Below are 23,759 nucleotides of genomic sequence, written 5' to 3'. Positions count from 1 at the left end.
CTGCTCTCGCGCCCCTGCGCTCCCTTCTCCCCCCCCCTTGCTAGCTCGGGCGCGCACTCCACTGCCTGGGGCGTGTCTGCAGCGCAGGGAGTCCCACTACCAAAAGTCTGGCACCTTGGTCTTCTGTCCCCCCACCGTTTTGTTGTTTTTTTTTTACTTCACCGCTCAGCTCCCTCGCATTTTTGTTGTTTGTGTTTTTTTGCTTGGGGCAGCAAAAAAGCCAGAGCCAGCCCTGCTAGCAAGCATGCCCATCACTGAGCTAGACCACTCATATTGGTCCCACTTTATAGACTTGAAAGAAAGTTCTCCAGAGAATTTGTTTCTCCTTATACGTGAATGGCTAATGGAAAGACTAACAATAGCTCAGTCTACACACAAGTTGCTCTTAGGCTGTATTGAAGCTAATGTAAAAGAGTTTCTAAGCTTTTTAGCATTAGCTGCCTTCTTACTTCAGATTAGAGGAAGGGAAACTGCCAATGCCAGATGAATGACTCACAAAATTGAATACGCAAATAAGCTAAACATATCAAAGAGAGAAGCGCTCTTCTTAGGCAAAAGAAGCATCCTCAGACACATCTCTATCTCCTTCCTTGATTCACATCTGCCTCTTTTGCTTATCATCCTGGGGCCAATCTTGACACTGAATGCTCATCTCTTCTTTGAATACCCTGAAAATGCTTTTCTGGGGATGATGCTGATACTGTGGGTAGAGGGCTGTCACTATGGAAGTAAGATGCTAAAATGAATGAAGATTTCTCCATTGTACTCAGTAAACCCAGAAAAATATACAGGCATGTCTGTATCACTGCTGGGATTGTGTCATGATTCACATGAATCATCATTTTAAGTATGGATAAACCTGTAGATACCGTGGACAGGCTTTTGGTAAAAACCGACATCACCAGAGAGTAAAGATACTTCCTTTGTGATTTCTGAATTAACGTGTGGAAGCAAGAATCTCAAAGGCCAAGAACATCAAATCAGAGTTCAGGGAAAAGCGAAAGGACTGTGGCATTGAGATGATTGAAAGAATATGATCTGTTTGGAAATCTGTTCAAACTTCCAAAGTCTAGAATGGGCCAAAAAGCTTCTGGAATATTTTAGAATCAAAAGATAATGGGAAAAGAAATCCTGGCCTGTGATTCATTGTAATAGTTTCTATTGATAAAGATTAGGAAATATGTCATAACAGAAACTTGTGAGAAGGGTCCCTGAAAAGCAGACTTTGTGTGAGAAGTTGGTTGGGATGAGAAACAAATTCATATTGAAGGGCATAGCCTTTCTCCTCCATAAATTCAAGGTCATAATAACATGACATGTTGGAATGTCAGAAAGGGAGGAAATGGGCTAATGGTGTTACAAGGGGAGCGAATGACAACTAGAAGGAACAATGGGAATTAGTTCCACGCTCTTTCTGGTTAAACCTCAAATTATGTATGACATGAGACCAAGTAGCAGGAGCCAAAGTTGCCCTTTTGTTGATGCCCTTTATATTTTGTAACTGCTGAGGACAACAGGGAAAATGTCTCTAATGCAACTGATAGTGTGGTAGCTCCACCTGCGGCTTATTAATTGGTTCAGTCAAACCCAGAAATCTAGCTAAATCTCCTGTCTCCTCCCTCTTAGCCAAGGTGTTATCTTTGTCTTGGTGAAGGGCAAATTAAGTTCTTCACCCTCTAGGCCACCTGGATGAGGCCTAAATTCCTCAATGAAGAATACTTTCTGTTGATTGGTATCAGAGGGGTAGCCGTGTTAGTCTGGATCTGTAAAAGCAGCAAAGAATCCTGTGGCACCTTATAGACTAACAGACGTTTTGGACCATGATGTCACATGCATCCGACGAAGTGGGTATTCACCCACAAAAGCTCATGCTCCAAAACGTCTGTTAGTCTATAAGGTGCCACAGGATTCTTTGCTTCTTCTGTTGATTGCAACAGAAGCCAACAACCATGTCATGTGAGAAACATAATATGTAGTGCTGCTTGGAAAGCTGTAGACATTCCTGAGTCACAGCTGTGAAAGCTTATTTTTGGAAGGGAGTAAATCAGCAGCTGGAAGCATCTCACTCTAAAGATGGTAGTAATACCTCGACAGATTTACTACATGTAAAATATAAGGCTATATTATATATACAGCTACAAAACTGGGAGCAACTTCTTAGCTAGCGTTCACTGAAGTCAGTGAGGGTATGACAGTTTATACCAGCTTAAGATTTGCCCCATTATGAGCACTGGAGGTTCCAGGAGGATCCAGGATTTGGTGAAAGACAGAAAAAACAAGAAGTAAAGGGAACATGAATGATGTGCTAGCTTTACAGACAGAATCTTGTCACTTTAGGTACATGCATCAAGAAACATGGCTCCTAACTGGGCTCACTGCTTTTAATGGTGCTGACGTCAGCATAGTGCTGTGGTTCTGCAAAAGCAATTTAATGACAGAGAACTTGATCTTTATCCAACCTGTAATTAATGATCAATACTGCCTGAAGTTTTCTTTCATTCAGTTTTAAAATTCTGTAGAATTAAATATATGCTAGTGGATTCATAAAATGCTGTTGCCCCACAGTTTAGCCTGTATAGGTATCTGGGGAGATTTGGTAACACTTGGTGACAAAGAACAACATGCACATTTCTTTATTATTCATTAGCTCTGAGCCTTGTGTTGCTACTTAAAACTCATTGTAATAGTTTGGCTTCTGGTGATGAGCCAAGTCAGCCAGTGAGAAGTCTTCAGCTGCTAATTCAAGTTTGACTGAAAAAATACAACGTTGCTCCTGTAACCTACACTGACTAAAATAATTAATGCCTAATGGTTTTATTCTCTACTAAATAAATGAATGAATTCTCTACTGAAACGGATGGATTGCATTGTAAAATGTGTATATCACTTTAAATATGGCAGCCTTGCACTATGAACACCAAGGTTTAAAATTACTAAGATATGCTCTCCATTGCTCGTGCAATTGAGACATAAAATGATGTGCAACCTTTTTCTTAAAAAGATTATTTAGTACTAATATTTTGTATTAGCAACTTTCATTTGCCATAATGAACAGCATTTAAGACAAACTGATCTTGTGTTTTCTTACAATGTTATACAACTAAGTTATTATATTTTCTAAATGCATGGCACTTAGTTACACAAGTGAAAGATTTTATATTATTGTGCTATTTCTAATTATTTTAAACAAGGAGCTCTATTTTCACTGGTGTTTTCTATAATAATTGTATTATTAATAATTGCAAGACTTAGTTGATTTTTACAATTTATATATGGAATATATGTATATGAGTTAATGTATTAAGGTTGCTTCTTGACAATTATATAGATTGTGGATATGGATAACTAAAATTATGGAAAGGTTATTTTATAGGTTTCAGATTCTAATTTTTTTATGCTGTCTATATATGGAGATTCGAATGTGGAGTTAATGATGTGTCAATCATTATCTATGAATTTGTAAAGTTTCAAATATTTCATTTCTAATATTCAAATACAGTATTCTTTTGATATTTTAAAATGTTTAAATGATATATATATATATGCCCTTAACTCAGTGGTGGGCAACCTGCAGCTCGTGGGCCGCATGCAGCCCATCAGGGTAGTGAACCACGGCCACTGGGAGCTGGGGGGGAACATGCCTGCGGATGGTCAATGTCAGCAAAATGTCTTGTGGCCCGCAACTGGATTACCCTGATGGGCCGCATGCAGGCCGCAGGTTGCCCATCACTGCTCTAACTCTGTATTGAAAAAAGGTTTGGTCTGGTAATTGGTATAAAGCATTTTAAGTGATTGATGATGAAAGAAAAAGAAGAGAAAGAAAGAAAAAACAATTTATCCAATGTCATAGTGCTGTTTCAACAATGTTATTGGGAAACAGCATTAGACCAAACCCTGAATTCTTTATTCATTTTTAAATCAGTCTTTACACAGGAAGACTCCTAGGCCCAGATTCTAGGCACTGATGCAATCCACTTGCACTGTTATGGCAGCCTGAAGCCAGCTTAACTGGTCAACTGAGAACTTCCCATGTGTGGGAGAAATCCCTTGCTGGCATAGCCTCCTCAGCTGTGCCCTCCATTTAGAACTTAATCCAGCAAGGTGCTGAGCATGCTGGCTCTGATCCAGCAAACCACTTAGCATGCATTGAACGCAGCTGAGAATCTGGTTCTCAGGACTCATGACACCACAACTGCAATTGTACTTCAATACTTCTATAAAAAACAAACAAACCCACAACACACATTGATTTTTTTTGTATGTGTCCAACTGAAGAAAGGAATAAGAGTTTCCACTGAGCATCAAAGTGCAACATCTTGTGCTCAATCTTGCTCTAATTGAATGCAACAACAAAACTCTCATCAATCTCAGCTGGTGTAGAAGCAGACGCTTCTGTTTTGGATCGGCTGTTTCTTTCTCAGCACTACATATTGGTTTTCTTGATTTGGATTTTCAAATCAAGAATGCACTTCTGTATACAATCCATTGTATGTTACTTTGAATGTTATTTTTACAGAATTTAATATGCACTCAACATGCATTAGCATGAGATGTCAGAAGAATGTACATGTAAAATGTTCAGAGACACACCCCAAATTTTACCATTTCTTTTGAGCTGCTTCTGTTGCCTGTAGAATTATTTCTGATAGAGATGTTGTCTTAATGTTGATAGCTTTTCCTCCATTGAGAGCTTGTCTACAAATTGAGTTATTCAAGAGCAGCTATTGCTGAATAATTCCATGTGTGAACACTCATTTTCAGAGTTAGAGTGGCTTGTTCCTGTTTAGCTTGCCCCATTGGGTTAGCTGTTCCTCAATAACTCCATACAAGCCCTTAGCTCTAAAAGGGAGCAGAGAAACACAGGTCTGGATTTACAAAACAACTAATTCTGGGCCTTACATCCAGATTTTGTCAGATTGAGGAACTGTGATTTTAGGCTGGGTAGGGAACAGCATTCTTACTCTACAATCTCTGCAGCATTGATCGAACTAGATAGAACTTCATGATTAATGAATGAGATGGAATTTTACATTATTTTAAATATCCCCTTGCAGACTGACTATATTTTATATCTATCTCAATGCATTACATTTTGCTGTATAAAAGGGAATGAAATACTAATCACTGACATTTTAAAGTATACGCATGAAGACATAACAATTTAAAACAAATGTCTACTCAATAGACCACCCGGAACAGTTCCCGAATGAAAAATGTTCAGTGTTATATTTCAAACTTTAATTTCTTTGTGTTATAGTCCAGGTTCATTCATAAGATTTCAATTGGACGAAAAGCTTTTAAGAGCCTGAGAGGCAGATCCTCATCTGATATAAAATGTCGTAGCTCCACTGACTTTCAATTTACATCAGACGGGGATCTGTCCCTGAAAACTTGCAGTTTTTAATCACTCTTATAAAAGTTAGAAGCCCACAGATCCCAAAACAGACCTATTCTAAGTAATCACAAAATAATCTAAATACAGTGATATTTTGTAACTGGATTTACTCATACAAATGGTTTCTAAGCAACTTGCCCTCAGGATTTCTGTATTAAGGCGTGTTGCACACCTTGTGATGTTATCTCTGCTCACTTAGTCACTAGTGTTTGTATCTCCCAATCATTCGTGTTGCTGTGCTTTCTGCAGACATAAAGTCACTGGGCTTGCCTGACCAGAAACATTTTGGAAAACGTGCAGTTTTTCATAGTATTTGCAGTAAATACTAGTGGCTCCCTATATGAACTGAACAATTAAGCTATGAAAATTGAGCTAATGCTCACCCCTAAGGTGGGTGGTCTATGCAGGTCAGGCCTGAGGTCAATAGCAGGCTGGGTATAGAGAAAGCTTGCATTACAGCTGTCTAACTGTACCTGGCCAAGGAATAAACAGAGCTCTTTAGCTTCTGGCATTTCCAATCCTTCAACCTTTAGGCAGAAACATAAAAACACACTCCCGCTTCAAAGAAGAACAAGGGCTACCAATTTAACCAGAATATTACAGCAGGTCCATTCAGCTCAAAGCACGACATGCTGTGCCAGCATTTCTACTCTAAACCCATTTTTCATAAGGGTTTGCAATTTGGATCTAAACTTTCATTCTAGGCTGAAATGTGACATACAAGGTCTCCTCTCAAAAGCAAACTGATTCACAAATTGCACAATAAAATATAAAAATGGACTCAAACCATCTTTTTAGTTATGGGATTGCAAAGAAATAAAAGATGCTAGTGGTGACAGATGCATTTTACATGCCAATACTGAAGCATGCCTTCTATTACATTAGAAACTCCTTGATCAAGTTGGCCTGATATCCTAATTAAGTGGGTTTCCCCTATATCTGCTTCTTTTGGGTGATGATCCTCAATCCTCCAGCTGGAGGTGAAGTCAGAAAGGGAGCAGTTTATTTAAGCACCTCTTGAACTTGGATGGTGCTTTGGAGACGAGAAACTCTGCAACTGCTTTAGTTACTCTGCAGTCAAGAAGCTCTGCACTTCCCCTACAGTGCCTGTTGCAAATTATCTTGTGGACAGTTCCTCTTAGTACCTTCAGTCTCCCCTATGCAGCTCTTATAAGCTCTTCCTCTTCACAGCTCCTGTAAGTACCCAAAAGTGAGTGACCCTGTGGAGACTGAACATCATGGACATTGCAAACTCTCCATGAACTAAAACAGCTGAGCTTACAATCCTTGTAGTTATCAACATGGAGATTGTAAACCCCTAAGAGACAGGGATGCGATTAAAAAACTGTGTAGCTGCCTCAGTTTCTGCAAAGTATAGAAGATTCACAAAATCAGTCGCATACAGAGTTGAGAAAGTAGCATATTCAATGGGATAGACTGTCCTGTTTAAGTAACATTACTATACCGAGGCAGCCCCTCCCAATGAATTACAGTGGGGGAAAAAAATCAGTTCCCTGGGAACTGCCCCATGTAACTGGATAACCAGATTAATTCACTCCAAATAAATGTAGTGTACCGTATGAATAAAATTTTACAGGCTGTTTATCTATAATGTGAATATAGCTTTAAGTACTGTATTTAAAAGCATAAAATGCAATGACCAAGTTGTTTTGTTTTAGTAGTTTTCTGTGCATCTGCATGGAGAGATCAATTTTTAGTACATTATACATAGGGCTGGGTTAAACAGGTAGAATCATTTTCATGAACATTTCCACCAGTTCATTCGTACAGTTTTTGTGTTGTCAAATGATGCTTTATACAGAATTTTGAGGGCCCAAACATTTGAAGATTACCTGGAAAAATCAACTTGTACAATAACATAAGATTATGAATTTTTGAAATTTCACCTAGAAATACAAGCAGCAGCCACCTCTGGAAAATTTGACTTGGGGAGAGAAAGTTGGCAGGGCTGGAACAAGAGTCATATACACATTTATTATGGAATGGCAGCCATCACTTCAAAGTTAAGAATGCAAATAAAGTTCCATTATTTTTGGTAGAGTGTGCTAGAAGAAAAGCCAGTCTGTTTCCCACCAGGATCTCAGATTGTGTACAAAAAAAATTACTGATTTTACTGGCTTATACACTATGGGTTTGATTTATCACTGCAGGAGCAGAAAGTGCAATCTACATCCCTTTGCATTGAAGGAGATGTCCATTTCCAGGATGGGCAGTTGACAGTACACCACTGACCTCCCAGGGGTTTCTGTCACAGAAACCAGCTGTAAATTCAGACCAAGATTCCATATCCAAATTCAGGCCGGAAAGATGATAATCTTGAGTGCAAACTCCAGTACATTAAAAGCAGGACAAAAATTTAATACTGTATCTTGTATGAAGAGCGAACATTTAAAAAAAACCCCAAATATTAAGAATTTATCTTATATTGTAGCAAAATAGTTTAAAAGATTTTGCTTTTTCTATTTATTTTTACAAAGCAATTAGTCAGAATTTGTTTACCACAAAGTATCTTGAGAAGTGCTTATTACAGATATATCTATAAACCTTCAGATTTACAATAGTCAGATCAGGATGGAAGATCCTGCATTCTTTTTACAAACATCAATATATGTATTCTTGTTTTATGATGGCAATGATGGTTCAGATGCATGTTGGTTTGCTTTGATTTACCGTGAACGTAACATGTTGGTTGAAAATACAATATAAAACCTATAGTCTGTATGTCCATTTATAGATAATTCCTCACTACCAGTTCAGTAGGTGTCCTTCAATCCATACATTAAGGATGACTGTTACAAATTTAAAACTTTACTAGAGTACAGCTGATTAAAGTTTTCTATGAGAGACATATCATCTTTCAAGAGCTCAAATATCTTGAAAAAATCAGAATTTCTTTATTCACCTTTTTTCTAAAAGAAACAGGTAGCTTTCATTTTAATTTTAAGGAAAAAAAAAGTCCTTTTGACTTTTCAGATAATTTCATGGGTGGAGAGATTATTTTATTTAGAGGATGCTCTTAGATAAATTTTGACAGAAAAAAATAAGCATATTTAAATATCCATAAACACAAAACATACTGAATCAAAGATTAATATTTCTGATGGGATAAAACAGTGAAGACTGCCCTGATAAACATGTAGCATTGATAATGAAAATCCATCACATTATATGGAAGACTTCCTATGAGATAGTTAAATACTCGAAAACAAACTCAGCTTGTTAATATAGATTCACATCTCCATAAAATGCTTAGAGATCCTTGGATGAAAAGAATAATAATATGAGGAAAATTCCTTAGTAATTCTACAGAGTCCAGAGAAAGCACTGACTTGCTGAATGCATTCTTTTCTTTCCCTTTGATACTTTTTTTGCGCTATTTTCTCTAAGAAGGCTCAGTTACAACCTTGTCATGCAACTGTATGTATATTTGGATTCTGTGATCTGATACAACTGTTGAAAATTATGCATGTTTCTGACTACTGATCACTAGAAAAAAATCACTGACTGAGGCCTTTATGAATTAATCTTAAAGAGAAAAATAATCTAAAAAATAATGTTAATGATGCGTGGAACAATAATGTAACTGAAAAAGCATGTGGGAAATTAATATCAATGCATAGGAATAGGGTCCTACCAAATTCATGGCTACAAACAACGCATCATGGACCGTGAAATCTGGTCTCCCCCCATGAAACAGATTTCACGGGGGAGAGCAGCGTTTCTCAAATTGGGGTGCCTAACCCAAAAGACAGCTGCGGGGGGGGGGGTCGCAAGGTTATTTTAGGAGGGTTGTGGTATTGCCACCCTTACTTCTGCGCTGCCTTCAGAACTGGGCATCCAGAGAGCAGCGGCTGTTGGCCTGGTACCGAGCTCTGAAGGCAGCGCTCTGCCAGCAGCAGTGCAGAAGTAAGGGTGCAATACCATACCATGCCACCCTTAATTCTGTGCTGCTGTGTTCAGAGCTGGGCACCCACTGGGTGGTGGCTGCTGACTGAGGGCCTAGCTCTGCAGGCAGCAGCACAGAAGTAAGCGTGGCAATACCATACCATGGCATCTTTACTTCTGCATTGCTTCTGATGGCGGCTTTGTCTTCAGAGCTGCGCTCCTGGCCAACAGCTGCTGCTCTCCAGCTTCCCAGCTTTGAAGGCAGCACTGACGCCAACAGCAGTGCAGAAGTAAGGTTAGCAGTACCACAAACCTCCCCCTCATAATAACCTTGCAACCCCTCCACAACTCCTTTTTGGGTCAGGACCCCTTCAATTACAACACCATGACATTTCAGATTTAAATATCTATAATCATGAAATTTATGATTTTTAAAATCCGATGACCGTGAAATTGACCAAAATGGACTGTGAATTTGGTAGGGCCCTACATATCAATCATTGAAATGCTTGGCAGTAATTGTCTCTCCTGTGAGTCAGCTATCTCTAAGTCTCTAGTATTTAGCATGTCCTTTGAAACGGAAGGAAAAAAAGAATCTAATTTTGGATGCTTATGCCCACAAAAAATTATAACAATATGAAGGTATTGGGCACTAATTTTTAATGATATGCATTTGAACTAAATGGTAACAACGTAGGGTGTATCTCGGAGGGAAAGGTCTGAATGAACAAAAGCACCTAGGTCAGCTTTAGATGAACTCAGATTGTTTACTAGCCTGGGCTGTCTTGTCCAACTTGTTATTTTCAAAAGCTTTTGGAAACTTCTCTTTGATCTAGCGGAGAACATATAGATAGAAAATAAACTATCATGCCTTTAACACGTTATTTTTAAAGCATAAAAGGACAAGTATTTGTAATATAGCAGATGAAAAACCAACAGAGGAATATTTACTAAGGAACAGTACATGATTTTTATTTATAAATTTATGTACAGTAGAACCTCAGTGTTACACACATCAGAGCTATGAACTGACTGGTCAACCACACACCTCATTTGGAACCAGAAATACGCAATCAGGAAGCAGTAAAGACAAGAAAAAGCACATACAGTACAGTAGTGTGTTAAACATAAACTACTAAAAAAATAAAGTGAAAGTTTAAAAAAAGATTTGACAAGGTAAGGAAACTATTTTCTGTTCTTGTTTCATTTAAATTAAGATGGTTAAAAGCAGCATTTTTCTTCTGCATTCTAAAGTTTCAGAGCTGTATTAAGTCAATGTTCAGTTTGTAAACTTCTGAAAGAACAACCATAAAGTTTTGTTCAGAGTTAGAACATTACAGAGTTATGAACAACCTGCATTCCTGAGGTGGTGTAACGCTGAGGTTCTACCGTATAGTGAAGTACATGCTTTATACAAATGGCTTTTTCTAGGAGTGGAACAGATATCTTTGTAGAAAATTACATGACAGTTCTAATTTGCTTTGATAGCTATCTGTTGAACTACAATAAAAATCAATCCAAGCTTACAGTTCAAACCTATTGACTCATTCTTCTCAGCGTCAAGCCTTCTAAAATATACATTTAGAAACGTTTCCGCTATATACTTACAACAATCCATCTACAGGACTCAGAGACAAGGAAGAGCTGACCTGGCAACTTTGTATAATCTAATTCAAGTTATGGGAGCAGCTTCAAGACATGCATGCATGTAAATAGCATGGTCTGATCCAACATCCAGAGAAATCAATAGAAAGATTCTCCAGGTATGTCTACACTGCAATTAAAAACCTGTGGCTGCCCTTTGTTAGCTGACTCGGGCTCGCAGAGCTCAGGCTAAGACTCTGTTTAACTGCGGGATAGATGTTCAGGCTCGGGCTGGAGCCCAGACTCTAGAACTCTGTGAGGGGAGAGGGTCCTCCAAACATCTACACCACAATTAAACAGTTCCTTAGCCTGAGCCCTGCAAGCCTGAATCAGCTGGCATGGGCTAGCCACAGGGGTCTAACTGCAGTTAGACATCCCCTCAGTGACTTCAACGGGCACTGGATTAGGCTTTGAATGACTAGATGACAGCTGGTTAAATAAAACGATGTAGACTAAGAAGGGGTGACCCACAACGGATTTCCTAGTATTTTTTCCTTATACACAATAAACATATGAGTAATGTTTTAACAAGTAACTTACTGAAATGTATACTCTAGAAAGCAAGAAATGCTAAGTTAATGTTTTGCTTCTTATTTATAAAAACTTTTAAGGTTAGTTGTCTGTCTACTTCCTATGTTTTATACCATGTCGACCATGTTTCTACTATAGAAAGGCTAGGATGGCTTTTTTACATAACTCTGACAATAACAGTATTTGCTTCAAGAAGAAAAAAACATTTTATTTTCTCTGTAAGGAAAAGGAACATTTGAGCACCAATAAAAATCATGATTTATTATAGCTCTGAATTTTAGCATCTGTTACACTGATGTAAATCTCTTATCCATCAAATGTAATGACTGGATTATGAAGAAGTAGATACAAAACCACAAATATATATAATCTGGACAGAAGTTATATGTAAATACTGAGAATGTGTAAATAAATTACAAAAATAATTTATGCAACTGAATGTATTTAGATACTTAGAATCATAAGGGTTGGAAGGGACCTCAAGAGATCATCTAGTCCAACTCCCTGCTCAAAGCAGGACCAATCCCCAAATGGTCCCCTCAAGGATTGAACTCACAACCCTGGGTTTAACAGGCCAATGCTCAAACCACTGTTATTCCTCCCCCGTTCCTAAACACTTTCCTCTACTTCTTCAACTGACTATTTTTCTATATTTGCATTCATGAATATGAATTTGATCCAGCACTAAACCTATTTCTTTCCTAATCTGCTCTTCATCTATAGGGCTAGAGACCTGCAAACTTGATGCACTCAAGAATTATCTGTGATATTATTTTTTATTTGTTAAGTGCCAACAATGTGGCTGGTCATGTTCAGATATAGATAAAGGCAGCTCCTGCCCCAAAGAGCTTATCACATAAGAAATGCTGGAGTTAGTCAAACTATTTGCATGAGTAAGTGTGTGCAGTAACGGGTACAGAGGACTAGATCCAAAGGCAAATGAAGTCAACGAAAAGACATTAATTGATTTTGGACTAGGCCCAAAAGCACTAAAAAGGACAGGTATAGTCATCTTTCAATTAAAATAAAATAAAATGAAATGTTTCCCACCAAGATGTTAATTTCTTTGAATTAAGAAGAAAAATCCCAGGTGCGATCACACTTAATTTCTCTTTCAAGAACGCAGAAGTAAGAAAAGGAGTATTTATTTTCAGGAGTAATACCCTAGATCAGGGATAGGCAACCTGTGGCACACGAGCTGATTTTCAGTGGTACTCACACTGCCCGAGTCCTGGCCACTGTCATTTAATTTTAAATGAAACTTCTTAAACATTTTAAATACCTTATTTACTTTACATACAACAATAGCTTAGTTATAAAGAGACCTAAAAATGTTAAAATGTATTACTGGCATGCAAAAGCTTAAATTAGAGTGAATAAATGAAGACTCAGCACAACATTTCTGAAAGGTTGCTGACAGGGCCGGTGCAACCTATTAGGCGACCGTAGGGCACTAGCACTTGGGGGGCGGCATTTTGGGTCCCTCAGTGGTGACCGCGGCAGCCGGATCTTTGGCCGCCCCGGTCGTCATCGTCATTTAGGTGGAGGGACTTGGGGTAGGGGGGTGCAGGGAGGGCTGCCTGGAGCAAGTAATGGGGGGTGCGGGACGTAGGGGAACCGCTCCTCGTCTCAGTTCTCCTCTGCTCTGCCTCCTACCCTGAGCACGCCGCCCCGCTCTGCTTCTCTCCCTCCCAGGCTTGCGGCGCCAAACAGTTGATTGGCGCCGCAAGCCTGGGAGGCGGAAGAAGTGAAGTGGCAACAGCGTGCTCGGGGAGGAGGGGGAGCAGAGATGAGCTTGGGCGGGGAGCTGCTGCACAGCTCTGCGGGCTGGGCTCAGGGAGGAGGAGGGGAGCTGCCATGGGGAGGTGGGGGCTCAGGGCAGAGGTGGGGTGAGGGGCTGCCACAGGGAGATGCCTTAGGGTTGGGGGGCGGTCAAGGGCTGCCACAGGACCTGGGGGCGGGGTGCAAGGTGGAAGTTTCTCCTAGGGCGCGAAACATCCTTGCACTTGCCCTGGTTGCTGACCCCTGTCCTAGACGTAGTGTACCTTTTGCATGTAAATCATTCAATAATTATTTTAATACGTATTTCATTACTTCGGGAAGTTATTCCAGTTAAAGGCCATATACTGCCCAAAATCTGCACAAGAGACTTTAATAATAGAAAGTTGAGTTTCAGTGTGGATCAAGGGAACAAATTGGTTCTAACTGGAGTTCTGCTGCAATTCAAGGCAGTATTTGGCATTATACTATGAAGTTCTGTTCTGGATTGAGGTAGCTCTAGGAATAGCAGTTTTCTTAGTGAACACCACCATGTGTGACTGGCAATTTCATCCCTCTCTATGTAACAAATACTTTGTATATTTCTACAACAAAAGAGGAAGTTAGTCTTTGCACAGCAGCCTTGGCATATTACTAAAATGAGGAAGGGGAGGGTGTTTGGCATCAGAATGAATCTTGCCACTTGTAAAGTGCTGAAGTATTTAATGCCTTGTGTAATTAACCATGGAGTCTGTGTTTTGGCTTGTTCAGCAGAAAGAAAACAATGTTGTGGCTGGCCTAACATTATACATGCAACTTTCACTAAATATAATTAAAATCTAATACCTGCAATCCTTTTGGAAAGCTTTGGTGAAAAACCATGAATTGGCAATTACATAGAGTAGAATTTAAATGCTGCCTTCAGGTTTTCTTTGTCTGTCAAGAATCTTTTGAGTGTCGCTTTTTAAGTGTTCATTAACAGTCCTATGTCTTGTTAACTCTAACAGTGTCATGTAAATTATTTAAGGCATGTACATAATTTTTCAATTAACAAACTGCTTGGCTCATGAAAATACATAAACACAATTTATAAGTAGAAATTCTAGACTAAATATCTCATGATGAGCAGGTCACTATGAATTAAAAATGAGTTTTCAAATAAAATATTTAATAATATCTGAAATTAAATGAAACATTGCAAAATTAAAAGTTTCTCCGTTAAATAGGCCTGCTGTTTAACAATTTTGCAAACCAAATTAAGGTTACAAATTGAGCAGACTGATGTTTTAGATATTAAAAGACACCCGAATTGAACATGTGCAGAAATAAAGCTCAGATAACTATTCTCTGAATGTAATCTCAGTGGAACTGAAACTGGAAGTTGAAGACAAAACACTGGTTGACCATCTGAAGTGTTTTTTGTTTAGTTCTTAAATATATTTTGTGTGTGTTTGCAGAATCTGCAGAAATTTTCAACTTATACACAATTACAGTATATACTGTATATACACAGTAACCAAATACACAAGAAAAAGCAGTAGTCTATCACCTTGATTTGTATTGATATACATTCTGAGTGCAGTGGTAGATGTGATGGGGCATCAATGAAAATTTGCTAGGTACTGTTGTTTTAACTTCCCTAGTACATACAGACATTTTCAATGTCAATATCATTGTAGAAATATATCTGACTTTGAATCCCATATTTTTCTGGTATTTTAATATACCAAATATTCTAGTATACCAGCACTAAGCAAACACACTTCATTTCTAATTCAGGGTAAAAATGTTACATACCGTTAACTGATGCATCAACAGGTCCATTAAAAAAGTGATCTTATTACTAAATAGAACATAGGTGCAGTTTTCTGTGCAATTACTGCAGTCCAGGTTGTAAACATTTACGGTATTGCAGAGTGACCTAAAATAAAAAATGAAATGTCAACACATTTTTCTTCTTAAATATACTAATCTATACAATTAAATATAAATATTAGGCTGTGAGGAATATCATCAGGAAACCTAAAATGAAGGTAAGTTTAACGAATATGAGTATGAAAAGTTATACAGAAAATACAAATTAGCATGAGGTAGGTTAAATAAATATTGACATGATACAGAAGTTCTGAGTGAACCTATACACATTCCAAATTCTATAGTGTGTTACCACTGCATCTGCTCCACAACCAGAACTTGGGTTTAAAACTGAATTGCATGCCTTGGAAGCTGTAATGTTAAAAAGTGCATGTTACATGTGGTATTAAATGTCTGTGCACATTTACACACCTTCACATTCTTACACACACACGCAAATCAAACCTTTGATTCCTCCCCCCCCCCCCGATCATCGGTATATTAGAAATATAGTCAATGAAAAAGGCAAAAAAGGAACATCTGTATAATATCAGGTACAACTCTTATTTCTGCACAATTTGAAAAACTAATGTTTTTTCTGGCAGAATTCATTGTCTCATGCAAGTAAGCTAGGTACACAAGATCATTAGTCAGTTTGGTAGCAGAATATTCAGACACAAGGATATGTTATAAATTAACCAGAAGGAAATGCTAACACTGTACTGGGATCAGCTTTAGAGAGGGTCTGGCTTCCTGGCCCAGCAAACTAAGGTGAATTGTATTGAACAAAAGAACAATTAACAGGTGAAACATCAGTCTTTTGCCTCAGGTGAATCTCCTGATGATTTTGGGACTTAGGGCTAGTCTACACTGGCAACGTTAAAGCGCTACCGCGACAGCGCTTTAATGTGGCTCACCTCCGTAAGGGACACGGCTCTCAGCACTGGCGCACTGTCTACACTGGAACTTTACAGTGCTGGAACTTGATGTGCTCAGGGGTGTGTTTTTTCACCCCCCGAGCGAGGAAGCTGCAGCGCTGTAAAGTGCCAGGGTAGACACACCCTTAGAGAGACAAGGTGAGTGAGGTAATATCTTGTACTGGACCAATCTCTGCTGATGAAAGAGACAAGTTTCTGAGCTTACACGAAACTCTTCTTCAGGAATCACTGGCATCCCCATTATGGGGACTGTAAACTTGGGTGTATAACTACATTAGCAATGATGGGAGCTACACGTACGTATGAGGGGAAATAGATGGTAGGTTTCCAATAGCAAAAGGGAGAGCGCCAATTCTGAAAAACTGGAAGAGCAAAAAGAAAGCTAAACAAAATGGGCCATAACAGTTCAAAATATATACAGTAGGCCTGGTTCTTCTCTACGTTGCACCTTGTGGAGTTATTTATTCCTATGCAAAGTGAATGATTTATGCGGAGTCAGAACTTTCACAGGAACTGGCCCAAGGCTATGGAACTCATTGCCACATAAGATATACCTGCCTAAAGGATTTTATCACTTTCAGAATAAACTTTTTCACAATATTTTCTTTGACTTAGCTTTTCCTCAAAAATTTCTTTGCTTACAGACAAGCACACGGACACAAAACACACATACGACACAACTATAAATCAAAACAAAACAAAACAAAACAAAACAAACAATTCTGGTTGCTTTCCAAAAGGAAAGCAAAGAGAGAGATTGTTTTTATTTCTATTTTTAAATACATGGCAATCACTAATGTGATGGAGGCTAACCAGGCTCAACAGACAACCAGACTTGAGATCATTAGTAAAATTCACATTCTGGAATGGCATGGCAGTGCTCAGTGACAAGTTTTTATAGAGAAGCTGTCAAAGTCACCATCTGACTTTACTAACTAAATTAATTAAATAAATTTATCTTTATTTTATAGTTTTATGTTTTCTTGCAACTGGTGAGAAAATATTTAACGGAGACAAAGCCAAAAGTCATCATTTTGTAGCAGAGTCTTAATAATATGTTTTTGTGCAGTTCCCCACTGAATAAGATTTATTTGGTACAAACATTTAGGAAGCCTGCCAAGGTATTTATTTATATTGTGCTCATTACTGTCTCAGCTGATCATCTAGCTCCAAAGGCTGACAATTTAGAGGCATCATATACACCAATTTCAAATTCTTTCCCACATTTCCCAAACCAGTAAGAGCTGGGAATGCTCAGAAAACAGAGAATTTATAGTAAATCGTTCCCCTGTGTAGCTCGATTGCTTCCCCTCCAAATGAAAGCAAACATTATTGGACTCTAAAGGAAATGTCATCTAGTCTTCCTGGGCTGCTAAGAAAGTGACAGCAAATGGGGCACTAAGGATGGAGGAATGTAAAAACTTATGAGACTACTGAGACTGTGATAGGAACATAGAACATGTTGCAACATTTAAAAATGGATCAGGAACATTTCTGGGAGAACTTATTTATATGATAGTTGATATTATAATTCCCTTCATTTAGACATGGAAATCCATATATTCATAATGCCTGTTTGTTAATATTCTGAATATAACTATTAATAAAAATATTTTGTGTATTGTTTATATTGTCTTGTTATAAATTACTATATTCACTCTGATTGGAAGGCACTCTTCTGGAAATGTGGTTCAAACAGTATAAAATGCAATATCAAATTACTGCTTACTGAGCTGCAATGTCATTCACTTGTTTTTCAATCTACACTGATAATTCCTGTGCAAAATTCAACTAATATGCCTCTTATCTATCATGCTTAAAACTAAAAATATATATGCAACCAAGCTCTCTTTTCCTAACCTAGCTTTTAAAAGAAGTTTATGTCCTTCATTTAACAAAATGAAGGATGAAAACATATTCCCACAGTAGTACTGAAAAATTATGCTCTAGAACAGTGTTTCTCAGTGACCGGTCCATGGACTGGCACTGGTCCGAGATTTCCTTGACACAGTTTAGGAAGGCAACAAGCCGGTTCCTAATATCAAAAAAGTTGAGAAATACTGCTCTAGAGGACTTAATTTTTCTTTCAGTGAAGATAAGTTAACAGATATTAATGAGGCTATTACCAGGGGCGGCTCTAGGTATTTTGCCGCCCCAAGCATGAGAGGCAGGCTGCCTTCGGCGGCTTGCCTGTGGGAGGTCCCGATCCCGTGGATTCGGCGGCACACCTGTGGGAGGTCCGCCGAAGCCGCGGGACCAGCAGACCCTCCGCAGGCATGCCGCCAAAGGCAACCTGCCTGCCACCCTAGCAGCGACCGGCAGAGTGCCCCCGTGGCTTGCCGCCCCAGGCACGTGCTTGGCGTGCTGGTGCCTGGAGCCGCCCTTGGCTATTACAATTAGAAACATAAAGGACATCTGGCAACGTTTATTTTCACTGTTTAAAGGACAAGTTTTAGTTCTCACTTTTTGGAAAGCTCTTTCACCTACTGCTCTAAAGGAAAGATCAATTAATTTAAATATGAAAATATATTTTCCTAACCCTTGAAATTTGAAGTTAACAGATTAACTTTACATCTTGATCATTTATTTCAAAATGTTTAGAATTATGTAGTTCTCTTACTGAAATACATCTCATAATTCCAAAAAAGAACCATCATTCTAGATAGATCTAAAATGAAAAATCCTGTTTTAGATGTAGAATAAATTAATCTGAAGTAATACACTCTGGTTTTGTATTTCCCAAATGAATCCTACATCCAAAAAAGTATGTGATGTTCCAAAGATTGAAATAATGCCTTTGAAAGTGTGGCATAAGCAAATGCACATCAAATTAATTTTTCACAATAAGGAGGGCTCTTTTAATTGATAACATAAGCTTGTTAACTATAGACTGCTATGATTAGAATGTATTTAGACATGTTCTTAACTAAGGTTCAGTTATAGAATTTTTTTTATTTAAAATTGGAAGTGTCAGCACTGAAGCAGGCCCCAGGTGGTTTGCAGTGTTAAATGGCAGATTAAAGTCAGCACAACTAATTTCTTTACTTTAATCTTATTAGTAGAACAACAGCTGTCAACTGTCACCATTTCTGCACAAGGCCTCTGAGATAAGCACAGAAAGCTGTGTGTGTCAAGTAAGACCTTCATCTAACTATAACTTAAATTTACCAATTTGCAAAACTAAATTTATTTTTTGACGTGTTTATATTGGCAGATTTTATTACTCATATTTTAAAAAAAGTATGTATCAATAAAGCTATCAAAATTATAATAGTAATAGAGTATTTTCCTCACATGTAAAGCAGTTGTTTATTGACTACTGTTGTTGTTCTAAACTTTGTATCACACCCACAAATCAGCTTTAAAGCTAAGTTATACAGCACATATACTCAAACCACATAATAAGTCTACCCTCTGATGGAGGGCTTTACTCTAAACTAGAGTAAATCCAATTATAAATACACTCTTTATGATACACAAATTTTGGCTCCAGAGAAGAGTTCTATCCTGAAGTTTGACTAAAATATATGTATATACATTATATTATTTATCTTATGTGAACATAAATAAATGTGAACAATGTTTATCTTTAATATACATCTTCATATACAGAAGAGAACAGAACAGTTTAGAATCTATGTTCCTGATTCTCCTCTAAATTACGCTCTAAGTTACTCCTAATTTACCCGAACGTAAACGAGTGGAGAATCATGGCCTCTATCTAAAATTATATCCCACAACACAAAACTAATTAATGTTTCTGCACTGGGGTATGTGGGTGAAAAGTCATAACCTTTGCTTCCATAAAATCAAGGTACCACAAACATATAGAAATAGCCTACCTCTAAAATAAGACTGTTGAATAGTAACTCCAAGTTTGAAAGACTGGAATTAAATATACACAGCATGAGGTTAAATATACTACAACCCCTCACCCATTAAAAAAAAAACCACCTCAATTATTGGGTGAGTTATTACAAGACTTAAACAATCAAATTCATGGTTGTGCTACCACGAGGGTGAAGTGCAAAGTTTTCCCAACCACTGCTGTTTGAACAGAACCTGGAGAGCTGGGAGGACTTCTCACTGTTCTGACAGGGAAAGAAAGCAGTTAGTTTGGTATCTGACAAAAAAGAGCAGAATGGAGGGGACAGATGGGTTAGTAGTTAAAGAATGGGGAGAGAGAGAGATAGAATGGCAAGCAAGAGACAAGGTATGGATACAGGATGAAATATAAAATTAAAAATTAACCAGGAATTGAATTATGAGGCTATAATGCCATCTCTAGATTTTGAAGACTGCATAAACAAACACTAAAGCTTCACTCACATGGTTTATAATGACATCAGAAATCCTCAGAGGAATTACATCCTCATAATTCACAGTTACCTGTTTATTCTGTATATCATCAATGCGATCTTAAATTCTCTGACTCACAAATAGGCTCTCTAAAGACTAACTACAATTAATAAATAGAAATAGTGGAAGCCAACAGAACTAACCCTCCTTTATTTTTCACCAGAAAATGTTTAAGTTTGGAACCCGTTCTTATAAATAAGTTATTATATGACATATGACAAATCAAGTGTACAATTTACCCCCAATATTTACATTTATGGTAGAATCTGGCAGACCTTATATAAGGTTCAGAGGCCCTGACTTATTAACTGAAAGAAACTGTTCCCACACTAAAATCCATTCTAAACAACCCAAAAGAGCTCCTTCCATCTACACGGTTTGTTCACATACTAGTGCAGCAGGACAATGTTGATTTGTGCTTGAGTACTGTCAAATGTGAAACTCGGCTCTGTTACAGAGAGAGAAAGAAACGGTCATGAAAACCGACAGATGCTGCAGGTTTTGGATGTTGATCTTGCAAGGAGGTCATTCTCTTCAGAGAACCCTTATGCTCTCACACCAACTGCTAGTCTGGAGTGAATGTTTCCCCGGAGGGAGTAACCTTGCAGAGAAAGCTTGTTTTGGACCTCAGGTAACAAGCATTTGAACAATACTTACAAATTGAATAAACAGAGCACTTCACATTCAGAAATATTTATAAAGTAGATCAAAAACTGTAAAATGGGAGAGCAAACTATGGAAGTATTTTCAGTCTAAGGTAGTGGTTAATCCCATTGCAACAAAATATTTTATTTTACACTGCAACTGCTAACAACTGTATCCATCTAGCTATAATATTACGCAGACTATTTTCTACATACTATAGCAATGGCTCAGGCTGGCGTCCCATGATATTTACTATGACTGGACGATGAAAGAAGCAGTATGGCAAGACACAAGGAAAGAAAAACAATTTCCCCCCTCCAGTCAAGTTTTTAATAGTAACAAATGTCCTCCCCATCTATCTGCTATCAGCCTCTGAATAATCTGCATTTACACTGTGCAACTCACTCAGAGAACTAATTATTTAAGCCTCACAACACTATTCTGTCATATGTAAATATTACTTTATCTGTTTGGAAAATGGGTAGCCAAACTGAAGCACAGAAAGGTTAAGTGATTTCCCCACAGGTCAGTAAGCAAGACCATGGCAGAGGAAGTAATCCTGTTTCCTGCCTGGGTTCTGTTACTCATGCAGGGTTTTTGCTGTCTAACTCCAATCTGATTTTCATTGAAGGCACACAGATAAAATATTACAAAACTGGGAATTTTTACTCAAGTATGCTAAATTATGGCTTGTTCTGTAATCAGAAAACTGAACAACAGTGTCAATCAGGTATGAAAATTATAAAATGCTTCTCTAAGAAATAATACACCTGGACACTAATTCTTAATACCTTAACACCAACAATAAAACCTATTATAATCCAATTCTTTCTCCTCCCCTTTGAGTGTTCTGTTTTCAAAAAATGACCCTCACACTAAATGGATCATCTGTCTTTTACAAATGCCACATCTTTCCTGCAGCATTTGCTGTCCTGCTGGTCTAACTAACAATCTGGGCAGTACAAAACAACAGGCATATTGTTAAATCTTTTTATAATAAAGCTTTATCTTGTAGACATGGGATTAAAGTTCTGAGCTGCACCATGCTGCCAGGATTTTGGGGAAAGAGAGATGTGGATAATAGCCCGTGTAATCTCCTCACCTACTTCTAAATAGCTTAACCTCATCACAAAATAGCAGACAGATCCCTAATTTAAGATGAGCACAAATGGTTAAATCATACACCACACAAATTGTCTACTTTAGTTAAGTGAAGTGGTATCCTTTAGGAAGACCTATTTTGGTGGGGCAAGTCACGCGGATAATTAATACATGACAATGTTTAGTTTATTTCCATGTTTTTATTTCTTGCTCCTGTTAGCACTAAACATAGGACAATGCCATTTCATAGGACTCAAACTTTAAAAAGTCAGCAGAGATGTAAATTATATCAAAACACAAAATAACCTAAGAAAAGTAAAGTGCAAACTTCTTTCAAAACTTAAGGCAAGAAGAAAACTTATTTACATTTTATTTTTCATTAAAGAATCAGCTACAACCAAAGACTGTGCTTTGTTTTTTTTAAAGATAGTCAGTTGGAAAACTTCTCATCTTGAAAAAACCCTCTTATTTAAGAATTTGTTTGTATGAAGGAGTTTTTGTGACAGCAGGTTAACAGGCATTAGATCACACTGATTCTCTGTACTGAGAGCAAAAAAATGGTTGGTCTTAAACAGCCAAGTCTCAGCATGCTTCAGTTGTTCATAGAAAGTCAAGTCCTATGGAACTGGAGCTCTCTTAACAATCTAGTTACAGTTTACTTACATAGCACATTCATTTTCCTGTTATCTGAACTTGAACAAAGTCACCTGGAGGGAAAGGTTTGCACCAGTTGATAGTACTAGACACTGTCTGTGAAACCTTTAAAGTTGAATTGTATAATACATTTAAGGGGTTAAAATAAAAAGCAGATTCCATGCCAGAGTGAGGTTTTACCATTCACTAAAAAAAGCCCTGATAGCTATGGATTTCTGTTAGCAGAGCCCTCAAAAGGGGGTATGATTTGAAAAATGGTGGTGTTAGTTAACATCATCATCAATAAAAATACACACTAGATATTTTATATTGTCTGAAAAAGTTGAATCTGGAAGAAAAATTTCATGCATAAATTTAAAGGCAACCTTAGTAAGAATAATGTATACAATCCAACTTCTGCACACGTGTGTAACAGCCAATGTCTGGTTATGTGTTTTTTTCACAGCTGTCATCCCAAACGCAAAGCATAACACTCAGGAGTATGATGTGGATTTGTGACACTCCATGGTGTATTTGGGTCTATAAAGGAATACATGATGATTTCTTGTGTAAAAGATAAATCTTGATCCAATGTTGTTCATATTATGTAAAGGAAAATTGTACCAGTAAACTTCTAGTTCACCACTTTACCACATCAAAAGAAGAGAAGCATCTCTAAGAATAAGCTAAGAAATAAATTGAGCAACTAACATGACCGCACTGCACCTTTAAGTGGGGGAGCACTGTCTGGCTTGCCAGGAAAGGGATATAGTAGTGCTTCATGGGCAGGGGATGAGGCTCCGTCTACACTGCACGATTATTTCGAAGTAGTTTAAACCGATATTACGAAACCCATGTTATAAAATCGGTTTTGCGCGTCCACAATGCGATCACAAAATCGATTGCTTGTGTCCATGGTCCAAGGCTACCATCGATTTCAGGAGCGGTGCACTGTGGGTAGCTGTTCCTCAGCTATCCCATAGTTCCCACTTCCG

The 23,759-nt window shown here is 37.9% G+C and overlaps 1 protein-coding gene across 4 annotated transcripts in view; it reads right to left on the bottom strand.

Moving 5' to 3' along the window:
* SCAPER (S-phase cyclin A associated protein in the ER) overlaps positions 1 to 23,759 on the bottom strand; it is a 357,916-nt gene that overhangs the window by 70,043 nt on the left and 264,114 nt on the right. For all 4 annotated transcript variants that reach the window (XM_075069526.1, XM_075069525.1, XM_075069528.1 and 1 more), the window contains one exon: positions 15,032 to 15,155. In XM_075069526.1, the coding sequence (XP_074925627.1) occupies positions 15,032 to 15,155 (124 nt within the window). The remainder of the gene's footprint in view (positions 1 to 15,031; positions 15,156 to 23,759) is intronic.

Source organism: Chelonoidis abingdonii, chromosome 9 (genome assembly GCF_003597395.2).
Source record: "Chelonoidis abingdonii isolate Lonesome George chromosome 9, CheloAbing_2.0, whole genome shotgun sequence".
NCBI lineage: Eukaryota > Metazoa > Chordata > Testudines > Testudinidae > Chelonoidis > Chelonoidis abingdonii.
This window is presented reverse-complemented; position numbering and strand designations above follow the sequence as displayed.